The 19697-nt window shown below is 36.6% G+C and overlaps 1 protein-coding gene across 2 annotated transcripts in view; it reads left to right on the top strand.

Moving 5' to 3' along the window:
• LOC138706204 (homeobox protein unc-4-like) overlaps positions 1-19697 on the top strand; it is a 286141-nt gene that overhangs the window by 221170 nt on the left and 45274 nt on the right. The window contains exon 2 of one of the 2 annotated variants that reach the window (XM_069835230.1): positions 9494-9684. In XM_069835230.1, coding sequence (XP_069691331.1) covers positions 9494-9684 — 191 coding nt within the window. Of the gene's footprint in view, positions 1-9490; positions 9685-19697 lie in introns of both variants that reach the window. The other variant, XM_069835229.1, reaches the window with a different exon arrangement.

Raw genomic sequence — 19697 nt, 5'->3', positions numbered from 1 at the left:
AATAAAAATAAAATATAAATTTAAAATAGAATATTGTTGATCTACAATTAATTTAGGTGCTGTTACCGCTCGGTACCCCTTTTTCAAGGGCAGCTATCCTTTTTGGATTCTTCTCTCTCTAGAGAACATAATAACCCTTAACTTGGCAAAACACTAGTTTATTAAACCGTGTCGGACTGTAAAGAAAACTATCGCAATGTCCATATTTTATATGTTGTGCAATATTATAGTATTGTGAAATTTTAATTTTCCTACCAATTTTTTTTCTATTGTTCTATTAACATTATAGCATATAGCCTAGTAACCTGTTTTATCCTATAGGATACATTGCCAATTTAAGAGTTAATTACGTATAGCGTAAAGGTTGGTAATATTGTGATACTAATAATATTATGATAGTACTTTTTGAGAATTTTTTACAATTTTACTGAGCGAGAGAAGGACCGGTTTTGTCCAGAAACTTGTCCATGAACATTCCCTTAATACGTTGACGCAAAAAACCGATCTTCCTCTCGCTCAGTAAAATTGTAAAAAATTCTCAAAAAGAACTATCATAATATTATTAGTATCACAATATTACCAACCGTTAATCTAATTACAATTAATAATAATAATAATAATAATAATAATAACAATAATAATAATCGAATATGAACACCTAAATTAAATGAAAGTAAAGGTACCATCCTAATTTAAAATTTAAAATTACCTAATTAATTAAAGTGAACCTAAGTTGTATCACAGTCTAGTTCAGTGGACTCTCCTAAGTTCGACTGAACAGAATTGAAAGCTCAGTCCAATAAGGGTAGTGGGTGTGGCAGGTGAAATGAATACAAATTCTTATTGGTTATCCATCAACGAATACAGTACTGTACTTGCATTTCCTGTCCCGAGACTTACGTATGCTCTTCTAGTACCACAGTGGGTTTCGACAGTTTCGTCTCACAAACGGCACAATTCTCAAATAGAGAAAGAAGAGTTCATTAATTTAATATCAGTGATTAAATATAGATGTCCTAATCAATAAAATATTCTGTTTTCCTTTAACAAAAGTATCACTACAAGACACAGAACCAATTCCCATTCAAATGGCAAACCCATTTCTTAGTGCCCGTACAGTGGCGTGTCTAATTCTCCTACGTAAGCAGTCGAACTATAGAATGTCGAACTTGTTTTCTGTCGAATTTAAGAGCTTCCACTATATATACAGTCACGAAGCTTGAGTTGTGAGGGTTCTAGGAACAATAGACTGTACGGTATTATTTTGCATTGTCTATAATGTGGCGATATTAGCGATCCTAGTGGTTAGCAACTATCTATGGATGGATATTTACTACGTATTGAGCTTCGTGACTGTATATAATAGACTGTGGTTGTATCTTAACAATGCCATTGGAACCTAAAAATCATTCTAAAGTTTAAATCCACATGAGTGCGGTTACATGACATATCCATAAATGCATGCAACTGATATGAAATGATTTATTCCTTTGCAATTTATTAAATAAAATGTAGGCTATTGTTTACTTTCAAGTTAAATAAAATATTAACACGTACCGTTATTTTCTGCCATTAGAAAGTCTTGCAACCCTACTGCAGTAACCAGCTGCTATTTAGACCTGAATTCATGTGTATCTGTAGGTGATCCAGCGACGCGCTGTTGCCAAACTATACAGACTTGCAGTCTAAATTTCTAATTAATCATGTACATATTACAAAACCTGCAATAGGTTTTTATTTATTTTAATGCATTCTATTTCTCCTTTTCATCTGCACAGTTCTGTCACTTTCACGGGATATAGGATTTAGGGTCATGATATTAGGACAAATAAAAAAGGCTTTTGACAGAGTGGATTGGAATGAACTGATGGGGATCCCAAAGAAAATTGGTGTGGATTGGTAAGAGAGAAGACTGTTCAGTAATCTTTATATAAAACGAGTCAAAGTTAGGATAGGAGAAGAAATGTCAGAAGGAAGTGTAATTGGGAAAGGAATACGTCAAGGATGTCCTTTATTACTTATCCTGTTCAACATCTACTTGGAGGATTTAGTAAAGAACTGTTTTCAGAACATGGGGAGAGTGATAGTAGGAGGAAGAAGAATAAAGTGCATAGGATTTACTGATAATATGACGTTGATAGCAGAAGAGGAAATATACTAAAGGATATGCTACTGGAGCTATATGACATCTGTGAGCAGTATGAGATGAAGATAAAAAAATGCAAATAAGATGAAGATCATTGTCATAGGAAGAAAAATGCAGAAGATAAACTTACTAATTCTAAATGAGGCAGTAGAGCAAGTGGACAGCTTCAAATACTTGGGGTGTACTATAAGCAGTAACATGAGCTGTTGCCAGAAAGTCAAAAAGGGGATAGCAATGGCAAAGGAAATTGTTAATAGAAAAAAGAGTATCTTCTGCGGACCTCTGGAAAAAGAATTAAGGAAGAGACTAGTGAAGTACTTTGTATGAAATGTGGCATTTTATGAGGCAGAAACATGGACATTACGACGAAGTGAAGAGAAGCAAATAGAAGCATTTGAAATATGGATGTGGAGAAGAATGGAACGTGTGAAGTGGACAGACAGAATAAGAAATGAAGCTGTGTTGGAAAAGGTGGGTGAATAAAGAATGATGCTGAAACTGATCAGGAAGAGAAAAAGGAATTGGTTGGGTCACTGGCTGAGAAAAAACTGCCTACTGAAGGATACACTGGAAGGAATGGTGAACAGGAGAAGAGTTCGGAGTAGGAGAAGATATCAGATGATAAACGACATTAAGATATATGGGTCATATGAGGAAACAAAGAGGAAGGCAGAAAATAGGAAAGATTGGAGAATGCTGGGTTTGCAGTGAAAGACCTGCCCTTGGGCAGAACACTAAATGAATGAATGAAATACAATTTTGCTGTAAGACTTAAGTGTGTTTTAATTAACGACATATTATACCCTAAATACTCGTATTTTTGCATTTTAACTTAACTGTAAGACTTAAGTGTGTTTTTATTTAACGACATATTATACCCTAAATACTCGTATTTTTCCATTTTAACTTGACATCTGCGTTGCCTAGTCAATTTAATTAACCCCCAATCGCCTTTATTTATACCGTGTGAAGGGGATATTTTTGTCTTCACTCACTAATCTACTTCATTGCCATTTTCTTGATACTCCTAATTTTTGTGTCGTGTAGTCTATAATATCTTGTTTATTATATTAAAAAGAACATAAATAAGAAGAGAAAGCTGTGTTAAGCACTCTATTGTTTTCCTTCAAGTAGGTTTCCTTGCGCAGAAGACTTATAAAATATTAATATCATCAGATAATACTCTTTTACATTTAATATATTCAGACGATGAAGTTCGTTCTAGAGGAATTATCTTTAACTAAATGTAATCGCAGTTCACAATGGTAACATTATTTCACTAAGCCCCACGCAGGTAACAATTTAATTATCAGTACCAAATCTCGAAACAAAACACTGTCTGACTGTCACGTCACGTAATCAAGATGGCGTTATGCGACAGCTTTTGTAATGAATACGTTATAACATAATTAATGTTTCCTCTGCCCTCACGTTCATCACTTGTAAAAAGTAATTAGTATGTAAAGAAGGAGGTGATAATGCGAAATATCAATTTGAAATAGAAAGAGAAATGATACGCCTTTAACATCCGCAAGCAATAGTTATATCGGAGGAACAACTAATATATAATACATTAAACTCAATTTAATATTCACCTCTTAATAAGAAATCAGTTATCTGTCTTAATTTACCTCACGGATATCTTAATTAAATCGTATTTCTATATGAAGACGTAACAATGGAACAGCGCACAAAACGTGATTGTATCAGTTTCAATATGAAGGGAAATTAATTTGTACATGAGTAGGCCTTGGAAACAAGTAATATTCGAGAAAACAATTTGTTAGCTCAGGGCTCAAATGTTTTCGAACGACACGAAACGGTCCGGACGTTATTTTGTAAACGGAAAAATTGTGCATCGTTTTATATATGGAATCTTGCCGTGCTGTAGTAAACAATAAGTTCATTGTATGGGCATTGTCTGGGCACATGTAATGAGATTATAATTAATCTTGTTATTAACGAGCTTAATTTAAATTGCCGTTACAAACTTCAAATCCAATTTCCGTTTTCATGCACACATTAATCGAAATATAATGGGCTGAAATTTTATAATTAGAAGCGGTAAAGAGCAGAGGTTTAATGAGTTTTATTTATTAGCGATGATTTACTAATACTTACTTACAAATAGCTTTTAAGAAACCCGCAGGTTCGTTGCCGCCCTCACATAAGCCTCACATAATAATAATAATAATAATAATAATAATAATAATAATAATAATAATAATAATAATAATAAATATAACAATAAATATAATAATAAATATAATAATAATAATAATGATAATAATAATAATAATGATAATAATAATAATAATAATAATAAAACTCGCTACTTGGGAAAGGAAATTGTACGAGTACAAGGACAATGGAAGGAGTCCATAATCGTACCTATCTTTACGAAGGGAGAAAAGACTAACTGCAGTAACTTTGGAGGAATATCACTTTTACTGACGTCGTACAAATGTTGTCCAATATTCTTTTGAGAATATGTAGATGATATTACTGAGGTCATCAGTGTATTGTTAGGCGTAATAGATCGACTATTGATCAAATTTTTTGTATTCGACAGATAATGGAGAAAAATTGTGAGTATAAGGTCACAGTACATCAGTTATTCATAGATTTCAAAAAGGCGTATACCTCGGTTAAGAGAGAAGTTTTATATAATATGCTTATTGAATTTGGTATTTCCAAGAAGCAAATTAAAATGTGTTTCAGTGAAATATACAGCAGAGTCGCATACGCCAGTTTCTATCTGACGCTTTTCTAATTCACTACGGGCTAAAGCAGGGAGATGCAGTATTACACTTACTTTTTAACTCTGATCCAGAATATGCCATTAGGAAAGTACAGGAAAATAGAGACGGTTTGGAATTGAACGGGTTACATCAGCTGCTTGTTTATGCGAATGACGTGAATATGTTAGGAGAAACTACACAAACAATTATGGAAAAACGGGAATTTTACTTGAAGCAAGTAATGAGATAGACTTGGAAGCAAATTTTGAAGAAAAAAAAAAAAAAAAAAAAAAAGTATATGATTATGTCTCATAACCAGAATGTAGTAAGAAATGAAAATATAAAAATAGGAGATTTATCCTTTGAAACGGTGGAAAAATTCAAATAATTTAGAGCAACAGTAACAAATACAAAAGGCACTCAAGAGGAAATTAAAGGCAGAATTAATAGGGAAAATTCCTGCTAGATTACTGATCCAGTCTGCTTTCAAAAAAACTGAAAGTCAGAATTTATGAAACAATTATATTACCAGTTGTTTTATATGGCTGTGAGACTCGGACTCTCACTTTGAGAGAGGAACAGAGGTTAAGGGTGTTTGAGAAAAAAGTGCTTAGGAAAATATTTGGGGCTAAAAGGGATGACGTCACAGGAGAATGAAGAAAGTTATATACCGCAGAACTGCACGCATTGTATTTTTCACCTAACATAATTAGGGACATTAAATTGAGACGTTCGAGATGGGCAGGGTATGTAGCACTTATGGTTGAATGTAAAAATGAGTACAGAGTATTAGTTGGGAGATCTGAGGGGAAAAATACCCTTGGAGAGGCCGAGACATAGATGGGAGGATAATATTAAAACGGATTTGAGGGAGTTGGGATATGATGTTAGGGACTGCTCAGGATAGGGACCGATGGCGGGCTTATCTGAGGGTGGTAATGAACCTCCGAGTTCCTTAAAATCCGTAAGTAATGATGGTGATGATTGTTGGATTTAGTTATGAATTGAAGATAAAGTTTAATAGTGCTGGCTGTACGAGTAATGACGACGACTTTGGCAGTAAATGATAGTTTTCGGTGGTGGTGTTGGTGAAGATGATGACTGCTAGTGGTTGGAGTTACTACTGTTGTAATTATGATTTTTATTGGTTATTTTACGACGCTTTTTCAACTGCTATGGTTATATGATATGATATTTGTCAGCCAACTTTACAATTCATAGTTATGGTGGAGCATCACATTTCAGCTTTTCGATCCACCATCCCTTATATACATACCAGCCTTTTCTATTATTATATTCATTTTCCAAGTATTTTCTGATTACTTCCTATTCTCCTGTTTTAAATGAATTGCTGTCTATTCTTCCCTATCTATCCTATTCTATTCTCTCTCATACCTAGACTGCCTCCCTTCCATTTCTCGCTTTCCTATTAAATATTATATATGCCCGTCCTTAATAATTTATAATATTTATTTATTTTATTCTCTATTCTCAAATCTACCTGCTCTTAATCATTATTTTCTACCTATTTTCTCCGAAATTATTTGTTTACATTTCCATTTTCTCTGTTTTACAACACATCACTTACTATTTCCCTACTATTCTGACCTCTATTTATTTATGTATATAACTTCCTCTCTTAACGTCACTCGTAAATTTCCTCTTTATTACCTCTTTCCATAAATTTATTTCTATAATACTCCTACAGTTATAGTACCACTGATACTACTCCCGACTCACAACATTGACAAAAATGAAATGTCTACGATGAAAGAGTAGTGGAACGGAGAAAAATTCTCTCCGGCACCGGGATTTGAACCCGGATTTTCAGCTCTACGTGCTGACGCTTCATCCATTAAACCACACCGGATTCCCATCCCGGTGTCGGATCGAATCCTCTCGGTTTAAGTTCCACCTCTTGGGTACCCTCTAGTGGCCACCCTCTGAACTACGTCATACATGTCTATGCACGTAGGACTAATGTCCACATATGTGCGGAGGTGCACTCGTTAAGAGTGACTGATAGGCCGGGATCCGACGAAATAAGCGCCGTCTTAAAATTTAATATTATATACAGTCACGAAGTGATTTACGTATATCATTCGGTACATTAAAATTATATATGAAGAGTCCACTGCAAGAATGATGGATGTCATTTGGAATACATTTTGCAGGAGAAGCAATTGAAAGTTTGAAATGCTTAGCGCTCAAAGCTTAACTCTGATTTTCCGATCATTACTGGACAATGACTATAAGTGTTAATGCCATATAACTCTCTATGTACATTCTATATGTCTTAAGCTATGCATTGACAGTCTTGGTTCATTTTCGACAAGAAAGTGACATCCATCATTCTTGCAGTGGACTCTTCATATATGAAATATCTAATTTAATTAATGACACAATTTTTCTCTCTTCCACTTTACATTTATTCAGAAGTTCTTTCACTTTAATTTTCTTTTATTCATTGATTGTATGTCTATCTTACTACACTCTTACACTATCTTCTTCACTTAACACTTTCTTCTCTATTCCTATTCTATCACTTTTGTCACCCCTGACTTTCTTGCACTCACATTTTAGCACTCTTCTTCCTCGCCAATTCCATCCTCCTCACTATTCTGTCCTCCATTTCGCCATTTAATAACCTCTCCAAAGCCCCTATCTATTCTGTCCTCACAATCACTAATATCTGATAGTCGCTTCGTTCCTTTGCTCGGCTATGGTTATATAGCGTCTGAATCAAATGAGGTGATAATGCCAGCGAAATGAATCCGGAGTCCAGCGCCGAAAGTTACCCAGCATTTGCTCTCAATGGGTTGAGGGGAAAACCCCGGAAAAACATCTCAACCAGGATTCGAACCCGGGCCCGCTCGTTTCGCGGCCAAGAATCCTTACCGTTACTCCACAGCGGGAATTATGAATGTTTTAATTTATAAGATATAATTTTAAAAATCATTACACTGCTTCTTCACTCCCTATCGTGAACACGCTCTATTTATGCAGCAAGGTGCTGTCGCCACGTAGTAGACTGTGAATAAATAACATCTGGCATCACGATTTATGAGCATTTAGTTCTGTTCTCGATAATAAACGTAAAACAAAAGAAATACGGCGACTGTGATGCAATGTATTCGCAATTCTTCACTCGGTAGCCGGTGTCTGAAAAGCATTACTTATGATAATGACGTGATAATTGCGTTGTAGTACAAGTAGACCCCAACTAATGAGACAACGAGTCATGAAATATTGATTTACAGAATTTGAAATTCTTAGCAGTTTGTTATTGAAATCGCCTGTCTCTTAGAGGTACCAATTTCTGTGCGCTAGATACTTTCACTATAAGAAAGTGAGCAAATTGTTTAAAATATCGCAATTTAGAAGTACTTACTAAGAACGAGCGCCATTTATATCGTAATCCTGACTATCATCATCAGTTATAATCATCTTCAGTTCACGAAACAAAGACAAGATTGAATGGAAGATCGAGAGTGGATTCCAAGCAAAGGATAAACCTATTTTCTGCCTTTGCAAGTACAGTAGTGGCAAAAAAAAAAAAAAAAAAAAAAAAAAAAAAAAAAAAAAAAAAAAAACGGACCAACCCTTGTAGCTGATTTCAGAGCCTTGTTCACTCAGAGCACGATAGACTGGTAACTAAGACTTTCGTGGTTCGAATCCTGCCTGGGAAGGAAACTTTATTTTGTTTCTTACTCAAATTTATTCCCAATACTTTTTGATTGCAGCGATATTTTACTACTTAATTAACCTATTATTCCCAGAACATGAATTTTACCAGCTCTTGACATGTCCCCAAAAAGAAGTAATAAAGATGCATAAAATCAGAAGAAAGACTTGGACATTCAATCGGACCACCTCTTCCGAGCCAACGCCCGGGATATGCGAGATGTAGAAAGTCTCGTATAGTAAGAGTAAGTGAGCTAGTTCTCCGTCCTGTTCACCCACATCTGCTGACGTACGATAACTGGCGCGTTTTCTGACGACTTTAGAAAACTTGTTTAAAAAACTGTTGTAAATCTCCCCTTTCAGACGGAGGGTGAAACGAGGTGAGGTGCAAAGTATATATGTCCTGGTATTACGGGCTCGTACTGACTAAGGATTACTTCGGAGACCACAGGTTCCTATTCAAAAAATGTTATATTTCGACCACTCTATTTCTTCACTTTGATCACAACGTTTTCAATCACCCGGTAGTAGTAGGAACAGAAAGACCTGTATACAGAATAGAAGTTCTAAAATAATTTCAAATAGAACCAGTTTTACAAGGTGTAAGCAATCAGAGGCGAAATTGGAAAATACGGCAGACTTACATGTTACAAGAATGGAGAGAGGAAGTAACAAACAAATCCTGCAAATGTACCTCATTATTGGTCGCCCGGCGAAGAGATAGACTGATGTGAAACTGTAACTGACCACTTGGTAAAATAGATGCTTGCAAGATTATCATTTATCATTAATAATAGTAGCTGTAGTAGCTAATTGATACTATTGCTTGGGAAGATAACAATAACACTTTAGACCTATAATTGCATTGTCGTTGCAATGTTGTGAACAACTTCAATAAAAGATACTGTCTGGGTTGCAGTAGATGGAGACGGCGACGCTGACCTAGGAGGCGGAGCGGGGGGCGGTGGCGGCAAGAGGCGGCGGTCGCGCACCAACTTCAACAGCTGGCAGCTGGAGGAGCTGGAACGCGCGTTCCTGGCGTCCCACTACCCGGACGTGTTCATGCGGGAGGCCCTCGCCATGAGGTTGGACCTTAAGGAGTCCCGAGTCGCTGTGAGTATCCATGGCAACCGATCAGTCTTGAATTGCTGATATTTGCTTTATTTAACTTAGGCTATACAAGCTTTAACTTTAACATATGTGGTCATATCACGTGTTTAAAGTCTGTGAGTATACCAGTACTATTTACTGTTTTTACTGTTGTTGAGATCATGTTCCTATTTTTAATTGGTTATTTTACGACACTGCATCAACTGTTATGGTTATCTAGCGTCTCAGTGAGATGTAGGTGATAATACCGGCGAAATGGGTTCAGGGTCCATCGCCGAAAGTTATCCAGCATGTGCTCTTAGTGGGTTGAGGGAAAAACCCAGAGAAAACCTCAACCAGGTAACTTGTCCCAACCAGAATTTGAACCCGGGGCCGCTCGTTTCATGGTCACGCGTGCTAATCGTTACTCCACAGCGGTGGACCCTGTTTCTGTCTGTAGATGACTTGTGTTCATGTAACTGATTATAGATTTTGATTAATGTTTATGATATTGATGATTGAGGCGGTGATGAATCATAGCATGTAAATTTACAATCCGACATTTATCTTTGCGACTAAGGAAAACCATGAAAAACCCCAGTCAAATTGGTCAGCCACGGAGTTGGAACCTGGGACCTCCAGAATGCGAGTCTCAAACGCTACCGTCTGAGTCAACTCGCTTGGCGATATTTTCTTATTTGCTTTATTTTACGATGTTTCATCAACTGCTATGTTTATCTAGCATCTGAGTGAAATAAAGGTAATAAAGCCAACGAAAAGAGTCCAGGATCCAGCGCCTGGTGTTACGCAGCATTTTCTCTTAATTAGTTGAGGAAAAACCTTAAACAAGTAGGCCTAACTCGTTCCAACAAGGATTTGAAACCGGACCCGCTCGTTTCATGTCACATATGTTAACCTTCCGCTCTAAAGAGATAGGTATCACGTTAAAATATTTTTAGAGGTAGTAGGGGATAATATGTGACCAGTGCAGGAAATGGGACCTAAAGTAGAATTTTTGTTTTTATTTTTTTGTTTGTGGTTTCAAAAAAAGGATGAAATATTGAGCACTTATAAAAATTCATAATTCTAGGTGCTATAGTTTTTAATATATTACTTATTGAATATTGATATTATATTATGTACTTTTCGAGAAAAATTAAATTAAAGTTTTCACTTGTTTTCTTAGCAATATAAGAAAGATTTAGGTATTTAAGAAGCACTGTGTACTTATTATGAGTTATACATTAAATAAGAATGTAAAAATAACATTAATATTGCTTATTTATGAGTTAGTATGTTGCAAGCTGTGTTTGATTGATAATATAAAAGTATTTTTTTTCTGAAAAATGAGTTGAACATAAAGTGAACATAAACAAATTAATATGAAATATAACACACACGCATTAAACATTAAATTACAGCATAGAATTGATATGAAATACATACAGAAAACATAAAGAACTTAAAATAATTGAAACAATGTCTTCTAGCTGGCCATCAGATTTTTCATTCTCCACGTCACTTTCTGTTTCACTTTCACCGTCACGTGATGTAAAATAATCACTATAAAAAGTTTGAAATTCGCTACTTAAACTTTCTAAAATAATTTCCTTCTCCATGACATTAAATCAAGGACAATTCCAACAGCTGATTATAGTACAAAATGAAAGGGACCTAAAATCGGCAATGTTATAATCCCATAAACAACTTTGGGTCCCTTTTATGCTGTCGGAATTCAGTCAGTAAAACTCATTTTGCTCGATTTTGTGACCAATAATAAAACTACGTCCTAGTTTAGTATGTAAAAAAAGCCTACATGTAGCGCAAGATGTCAAAACATAGAAATGCAATTTTTTTACCGCAAACTCGTTATTTTGTTCTCCTGTAAAATTTCCTTTTAAAACTTTAGGTCCCTTTCCGCGCAACGGGTCACATATTATGTTACTGAACCACATCATGTGGAAAAATTCTCAATCTTCTAAATTATTTTTAGACCGTATAAATACCGTTCTGAGCCCATACATACATACATACATACATACATACATACATACATACATACATACATACATACTTACAAGAGAGCTATACTAGTGAACTTACTCGTCCTAAAAATCTATCGCCTGTACCAAGTTTGAACTCCAACACTGAGTATAACCGTCACCCGGCCAGAGACTATCAGAGAAAGTAGCTTTAGTAGAGTTGAAGAATGCGCGGATCTGCACCTCCGTGCCCCCTCGCAGTCAGATGTCACCAGAGGCCGGGGTCCATCCTGGTCCCGTCCCGGACTGCTTGTTATTCATTTATTCCATAACAGAGATGAGCCGCCATTTATTACTGTGTTTTTTTTCCTGCTTGTTCACGCCCCAAGGAATTCGGTTTGCATGGTACCAGAATTGGATCGCTCGGCGGTGGGGCAGGTCCCCAGGGACGACAGATGTCGCGCCATCCGACCCTCGACAACTAGTAATGTGTGTCCAGGGACTTGTCTGTCCCTGCTGACAGAGCCGCAGCTGATGTCACAGCCTGTGGACCGCGAATTTACCCCTCCTCAATCTTTCTCTGTCAAGTGTCATTTGTTGGTTTACTTAACTATGCATTGTTAACTGCCAGCATTTAATTTATTGGCCTGTTTCGGGCCATTATATTCTCTGATGAGTAGCTCTCGATCATACTGCCATATAGGCCTACTACAATAAAGGAATCCGAGACTACTACAGGATTACCCGAGGTTAGGCCTACATGATCCATGGCATATTCCATGGAGTCAGTCTCCTTTAAAGACGCCTTTATTATGATATTTTAGTTTCCTACGGTGATTTATTTTTTATGCAGGATTTGGATTTTATTTACGGTAGATTAAATTCCTCTGACGTTTCGATGATACATGTTTCACCATCACGTTAAAATTGTTGCAGACATGCAATATTATTAACAAATAGTAACCTTTCGAATAGCCCGTTCAAAAGGGAAACAACTCAAAATTTAAAATTTCGAGAAACCAGCACTTTAAAGCTTTACGTTGCTGTGAAAAATCAAAGGATCGTTGAAATTACTCCAAATTCGGTTAATGATGCTAATGATGTAATGGTGAACGGGAGAAGAATTCGGGGTAGAAGAAGATATCAGATGATTTTTTTTTAGTTTGTTATTTAAAGACGCTGTATCAACTACTAGGTTATTTAACGTCGATGAGATTGGTGATAGCGAGATGATATTTGACGAGGTGGGGCCGAGGATTCGCCATAGATTACTTTGCATTCACATTACGGTTGGGGAAAACCTCGGAAAAACCCAACCAGGTAATCAGTCCAAGCGGGGATCGAACTCGCACCCGAACGGAACTTCAGACTGGCAGGCAAGCGCCTTAACCGACTGAGCCACGCCGGTGGCTATATCAGATAATAGACGACATTAAGATATATGGATCATATGAGGAAACAAAGAGGAAGGCAGAAAATAGGAAAGATTGGAGAAAGTTGGGTTTGCAGTGAAAGACCTGCCCTTGCGCAGAACACTAAATCAATGAATATAATATATAATCCCTCATTCAATTTTAATTGCAATTATTCGTTACTTTTGAAAATCCTCTATGTAAGATATGTTTCTTCTTACGAAATAAATTTGGCACTGAAACCTATTTATTGCAGTCAAGTACACTAAAAAAATTAAGTAAAAAAAAGTACATTGTTACAGCAAAGTGTACACATAGCTATATGTTATAGACAGGAAATGCGGACAAAGGAGGTTTAAAACGCGTGTCGATGTTTGAATTCCGAAGGCCGATACAGGAAAGCAGAAACTTGTCCTGTAAATGCCTCCGAGACAAATAAAATAAAAGCAACGGGTATACTTATTCCTAATAGACCCCCACGCTCTAACTGATTTATATAGAAGCTTGTTGTACACGCCACTCATGGCCTACTCTGTTTACACCAAATATATTAAATTAAATAATACGTTTCAACTGTCAAGAGCCAACTACCGGTAGCGTGTAAGAACCAGGCGTTATGACAATTAGCATAATGAAACAAAAACCTCATGCTGTGCGTTACCGCATTCTCTTGTTTTCTGTAAATCATAGAGCCTCGACAATTAAAGAAAGGAATAGTAAGTTGTAATTGCTCTGCCCCCGCCAACATGCGACAGCTGCGAGATTAACTACTTTTACACGGTTGGCAATGTGCGGACAGCGAGGACGACTCTACATTTCTCTAATAGAATGCGTTTAAAGCAAGAAGTGATCTATAATTATACGCCATTTAAATGTGAAGTGCCTACGTGTGCGTACGTATGTATGTAAGTACTGTATTGGTATAAAATAGGCTATAAATGAACTGCATGTAATAATTATATATAAGAAGTAATACCTCATAATATATGTAAATTTGTAGGTGTTTCAAAAAATGTTTAAAAAATTAATTTTTCTCAAAATAGACTAACTTGTTATATATTTGTCTATTTTGCAAGGTTTTTTACTCCAGAACAAAATATTAGTAACTGTCCAATTTTGTAAATGTAATAATAATAATAATAATAATAATAATAATAATAATAATAATAATAATAATAATATAGTTTACCTAAATGGCTAGTTTTCACATAAAGTATGCGGTATCACTTCTTAACCACGTGTTCTTATCTTCCTGCTATAGTTTTACCACAGTCTAGTATACATAGTCACGAAGCTCAATACGTAGGGAATATGTATCTTTAGTTAGTTGCTAACCACTAGGATTGCTGCTATCGCCTCATCACAGACAATGCGAAATAGTGCCGGCACTGTCTAGTGTTCTAGTACCCTCAACAACTCGAGCTTCGTGACTGTATATACTAGACCAGTGTTCCACAACCTTTTTTTTTTTACTCACGGCACACCTTAGATAGGCCTAGATTGAAGACGGCACACCAAAATGTTAATCCCCTCAAAAAAATATGATCTGACGCTCTTAATATAATTACGTAATGTAATCAAATTTACTATTATTATTATTATTATTACTATTATTATTATTATTATTATTATTATTATTATTATTATTATTATTATTGTCATTATCATTACTATAAAACAGAAATCGACTCTTGCATTTATTAACAATTTATGAACTTTAATTCACTGTAGAAAGTACACATTTCTATTACCAATATTAAAGTAAATAACTCTACTCATACTTTCAAGGCGATACTTGGGCCTGCTTAGCTGCACACAGGTGGCTGATCCGCGGTAGAATCGTTGACAGTGCAAGCCTAATGTCTTCATCGGTGGATTTGAGTCTCTTCCTCTTTAATGTTTTAATTTCAGTTAATGTCGAGAAGCCCAGTTCACAAATAGGCCTATATGTAGTTGAAAAAGATAATACATGATTAACTTTTACTACTTCTTGCATTACAATTTTCAGAGGAGATGGCAAAGACTTAGCAACAATGGCTTCGCGGTGAATGAGACAATAGTCGCTCCGTATATTAGGATATACTTCACGTACTTAGCCACGAATCCTTTCATAGAAGCGGCTACATCTGTAAAACGCTAACGCAATCCTCCGTTGTTAATTAATTACGGTCCACATATTCATTAGTTGTGCGAAATATTTCTTCACCGGTTGCTCGCTCGGGCACTTCTTTGCACAAAAAAAAAAAATGCAATTACATCCCTATGAATGTACCGAATGTAGGAAAGAAGTTGTGCGTGACCGCTAATATCGGTGGACTCGTCGATATGAAGTGAGAACTTCTGACTGCTCTTTATTTTCTTCTTCATAATATATTCGATGTCACTGGACATGTCACTAACTCGGCGGCTAATTGTGTCAGTAGAGAGATAAATTTAATTTTAATTAATTTTATTAATTTCTTACAATAATAGGTAAAAGTTCGCGTCACACCTTTCACTTTGTGGAGGCACACCAGCGTGCCGCGGCACATCGGTTGCGGAACACTGACTAGACTATAGTTTTACCCTGAGTGCATTTTTTTTACTTTTTCAACCTGCAGTTAATCGAACAAACTGTAGGACTCCGGTTACGCTACAGAACACAGATCACACACAGGCTGAATAAACACGTCAGATACTACAGATGACAACAGTAAAATGTTCGTACGCCCATCCGAAATTATTTATGTAATTTGATATATTTAACAATAATATTATATTTTCGGATGCAGTGAAAGTAATTAATAAAATTAATTCATAAATATACGATACTTTATAGTCTTCTTTCACTTCTTTGTTTGTATATTCGTTAGATTGCTTTTCACATCTCGGTCCTTTAGAACAAAGAAGGATTCTTCTTCAGCATTGTAACGCTCGTCCTTATTGCAGCATATCAACTTCGAACATATTAGACAATAGGTTGAATTCTAACAAATAAATCTACAGTCATCGATAATACTGTAGCTCTTGGTAATGGATCCAACAAATAGATCTCCAGTCATCGAGAATACTGTGGCTCTTGGTAACGGATCCAACAAATAGATCTCCAGTCATCGAGAATACTGTAGCTATTGGTAACGGATCCAACAAATAGATCTCCAGTCATCGAGAATACTATGGCTCTTGGTAATGGATCCAACAGACAGAACTCCAGTCTTCGAGAATAACTCTTGGTAATAAATCCAATAGATTGTTCTCCAGTTTTTGATAATACTATAAGTCTTGGTAAATACTTCAACAGATGCCTCTAAAATCTTCAAGAATGACTTTTGGTAAATATTCCAAGGAGTAGCTCTCCAGACTTCCAGAATAGCTCTTCGTAATGGACTGCTCTCCATTCTTTGAAAACAGCTGCCACAACGAATTTAATAGATACATTCTCCTTTCCTTACATTTCATGTTGATCGACATATTACATAGCTCCGAAACGCAAATATTTCTCATGCAAATAGAAGTAACAAAATATACGTATTATAGTTGCATCTCTTCAGGAAATGGAAAACAGTGAGAAATGAGAAGAACAAAATAATGTGGTTTCCGGCGCAGTCAAGGTCCGAGGCTGAGTTCGGAGTAGGTTCGAATCTCTCTTACCTTATCTGGTTCGATTTTTCCCCATACTTTCTCCAGCTGTAAGGCGAATGTATGACAACAGCGGATCGAAGTTTTTAGTTGGTTATTTATTGACGCTGTACCATCTACTAGGTTATTTAGCATCGATGGAATTGATGATAGAGAAATGGTATTTGGTGAGATGAGACCGAGGATTCGGCAAAGATTAGCTGACATTCGCCTTACGTTTGGGATAAACCTCGAAAATAATCCAAATAGACAATCAGCTGAAGCGGGAATCGGACCCATCCCTGGGCGCAGTAGCGGATCAGCAGGCAAACGAGCTTGCCGCCTAATCTATGCCGGTGGCCAGACCAGAGTTTGTCTCGGTGATGGCGGAGTTATTTGTGATGTGCATATCTGAAGTTGTGAGGTTTTTTCCTCGAGGTTCTCTAGATTTTTTCCTTGTAATTCCACCAAAACTCTCCCTAATTCCTCTTCTTTATTATTTCCGTTTTGAAAAATATGGGTACGACGCCCAATTAGCCGTCAACCGTGGTGTGTGTTTTTGTCCAAAGATTGTTAAATGACAATGACGACGGATCTGCAGATAACGGCCGGAACCCACTCAGGATCTCAATCCTGAGGGGACATGACGACTCGGATCTGAGTTAGAGGAGACCACCACTAGAAGTATGATATTAAAGACATTTTGGCTGGAGAAGAATGCGTGGTGCAGCAGGTGGCAAAGCCAGCTTAGCAGGGCAATACAAGCGGCACGCAAATTGTCTGAATTGCTTAGGGATGCTTGACAAATATAAAAACGAAATGTCAAATAATTCTATAGATACTCGAACTAGATAACAGCATATTTGATGCGGCGTTGTTAAATTACGCATTAAAAGTGATGGAATATAGCAAAGAAATAAATGAAATAAAGTAACATAAAGGGAAAAGAGGAAGGGAGAGAATCGAGGAAAGAAATAAAAAAAATAATTGTTTTAAATGCCCTCCTTGAACAAAAATACATTTAGGCCTATATATTTCTAGCAAGAGCCATTGGTTAGCTGAAGCTACGGATCTATTACAATAATATTTTAAATAATTTGAGTTTACTCTGAAATTTTATTTGACACTGACTTTTTAAGAGATCTTTTGAAGGGAAGGAAGAAGGCAATATTAAAGAAATGAGGAATGATGAAGTAAAGAATAAGAAAGCAGCAGAAAATAAATAAAAGTGAAATGATTAAATAGAGACAATGGGAAAACGGAAAGAAAATAATGAAATAAGGAAACTAAAAGGGTAAAGAAACGTCAACAAAAAAGGAAAGAAAAAAAATTGAATAACTAAGAAAGTAAAGAAAAAGAAAATGAAGAGAAATATCGAGAAAGAAGACGAGAGGCTAAGAAAGAAAGAAAATGAAAGAAGGAAGGAAAGAAAGAAGGGAGAATTAAAGGAATGAAATTTAAGTTAGCGCCGGGCGATTTATCAGTGTAATGAGGTGTGGGATTGCTAGCAAAAGTCGAGCTGCTAACTCTTAATTAATTAGCCACGAACTTGCGTGACTCGGCGCCATCTTGCTCGTGACGTCACAGACACGATTGCGTGTAGAGAGGTTAACTTTAAGACTCATACAGAACCAGCGAGACCGTTCGTTACAGAGCACAACACGTGCTTTAGTAAATATGACGATTTTATTCCCGCGCAACGGCAACGTTCGGCTTGGATTTCCACACTTCGACGAACTCGCTATTGCTGCATTAAACCTGCATAGTTGTAAGTACCAACTTCTACCTTCTTATAAACTGTGTGGGAAATAAACTATAGCGTATGACACTATCACGTCTCCCTAAGAACAAAGAGGCTATCAGACTGTTTAGAGACGATGAAGTGATGATAAGACTAGGACTGGTGGGGTAAGAATAAATTATAAAAAAAAAAACAAAATACTCGAGGAAATCCGCCCAGAAGCCACTCAAATGCATTAAAGACATTATACAATGTGCTGGCGATCGACCCTTAGAGTATCTACAAAGAATTTTTCAACTAACTGACCTTCCAGTGATTTTATACAAGGAAATAAGTGACGGATAACTGGCAGTTATGGCTCGAGCGGTAGTATAGCCAGAGACTTCGATAAGTTATTCGCTTGATTGCATTTGATAGATCGATTGATACTTCGCTGGATTTAGTATATCTGTGAGATAATTCAGTTTCAATCGTTGTGGTCGGTCGGTTGGTCGGTCCAGTTTAATCGGCTGGTCGGCAGGTCTCGACTGGTTGATCGGTTGGCTTCATCAGTCGTTCGGTTGGACTTGATTGGTTGGTATAGGCCTACTGTGCTTTACTGATTGAATTTGTTCTTTCGAACTTTATCTGTTGGTTGGCAGACCTTGATCGATCTGGCTTGACTAGCTGATGGATCGGGAATTAATTAATTGTTCGATTAAATTAGTCATTCCATTGTTCGAGCTTCACTGGTTGATCTGTGAGTTGGACTTGATCTGTCGGTGTATCGGACTTTAATGGTTGATCTTGTGCTTTCAGACTTATCTGTTGGTTTGTAGATCTTGATCGATTGGGCTTCACTAGTTGGTTGGTCTGGAATTAATCATTGTTCAATTAAACAAGCCTAATCGTTTGATTGGTCGAGCTTCACTAGTTAATCGGTGACTTTGACTTTAGTTGGTCGGTTTCGCATGATCGGTTCGTAAGTTGGTCTTGATTGGTTGGTATATCGAGCTCCACTGGTGGAACTTGATCTTTCGAACTTCATCTGTCAGTTGGTTGAGCTTGATCGTATGGGCTTGATTAGCTGATCGATCGAGAATTAATTACTTGCTCAATTATACTAACTGTTCAATTGGTTGGGTTTAATTGGTTAATCGGTGAATTGGGCTTCAGTTGGTCCGTTGGGCTTGATTGATTCGTAAGCCGATCTTGATCGGTTGGTATACCGTGCTTTACTGGTTAAACTTGCCCTTTCGGATTTGATATATTGGTTAACAGAGCTTTATCGGTTGGGCTTGACTAGTTATTCGGTTGGGAATTAAT

Source organism: Periplaneta americana, chromosome 9, assembly GCF_040183065.1.
Source record: "Periplaneta americana isolate PAMFEO1 chromosome 9, P.americana_PAMFEO1_priV1, whole genome shotgun sequence".
NCBI lineage: Eukaryota > Metazoa > Arthropoda > Insecta > Blattodea > Blattidae > Periplaneta > Periplaneta americana.
The sequence above is the reverse complement of the archived record's forward strand: the minus strand, read 5'-3'. Positions and strand labels throughout refer to the sequence as shown.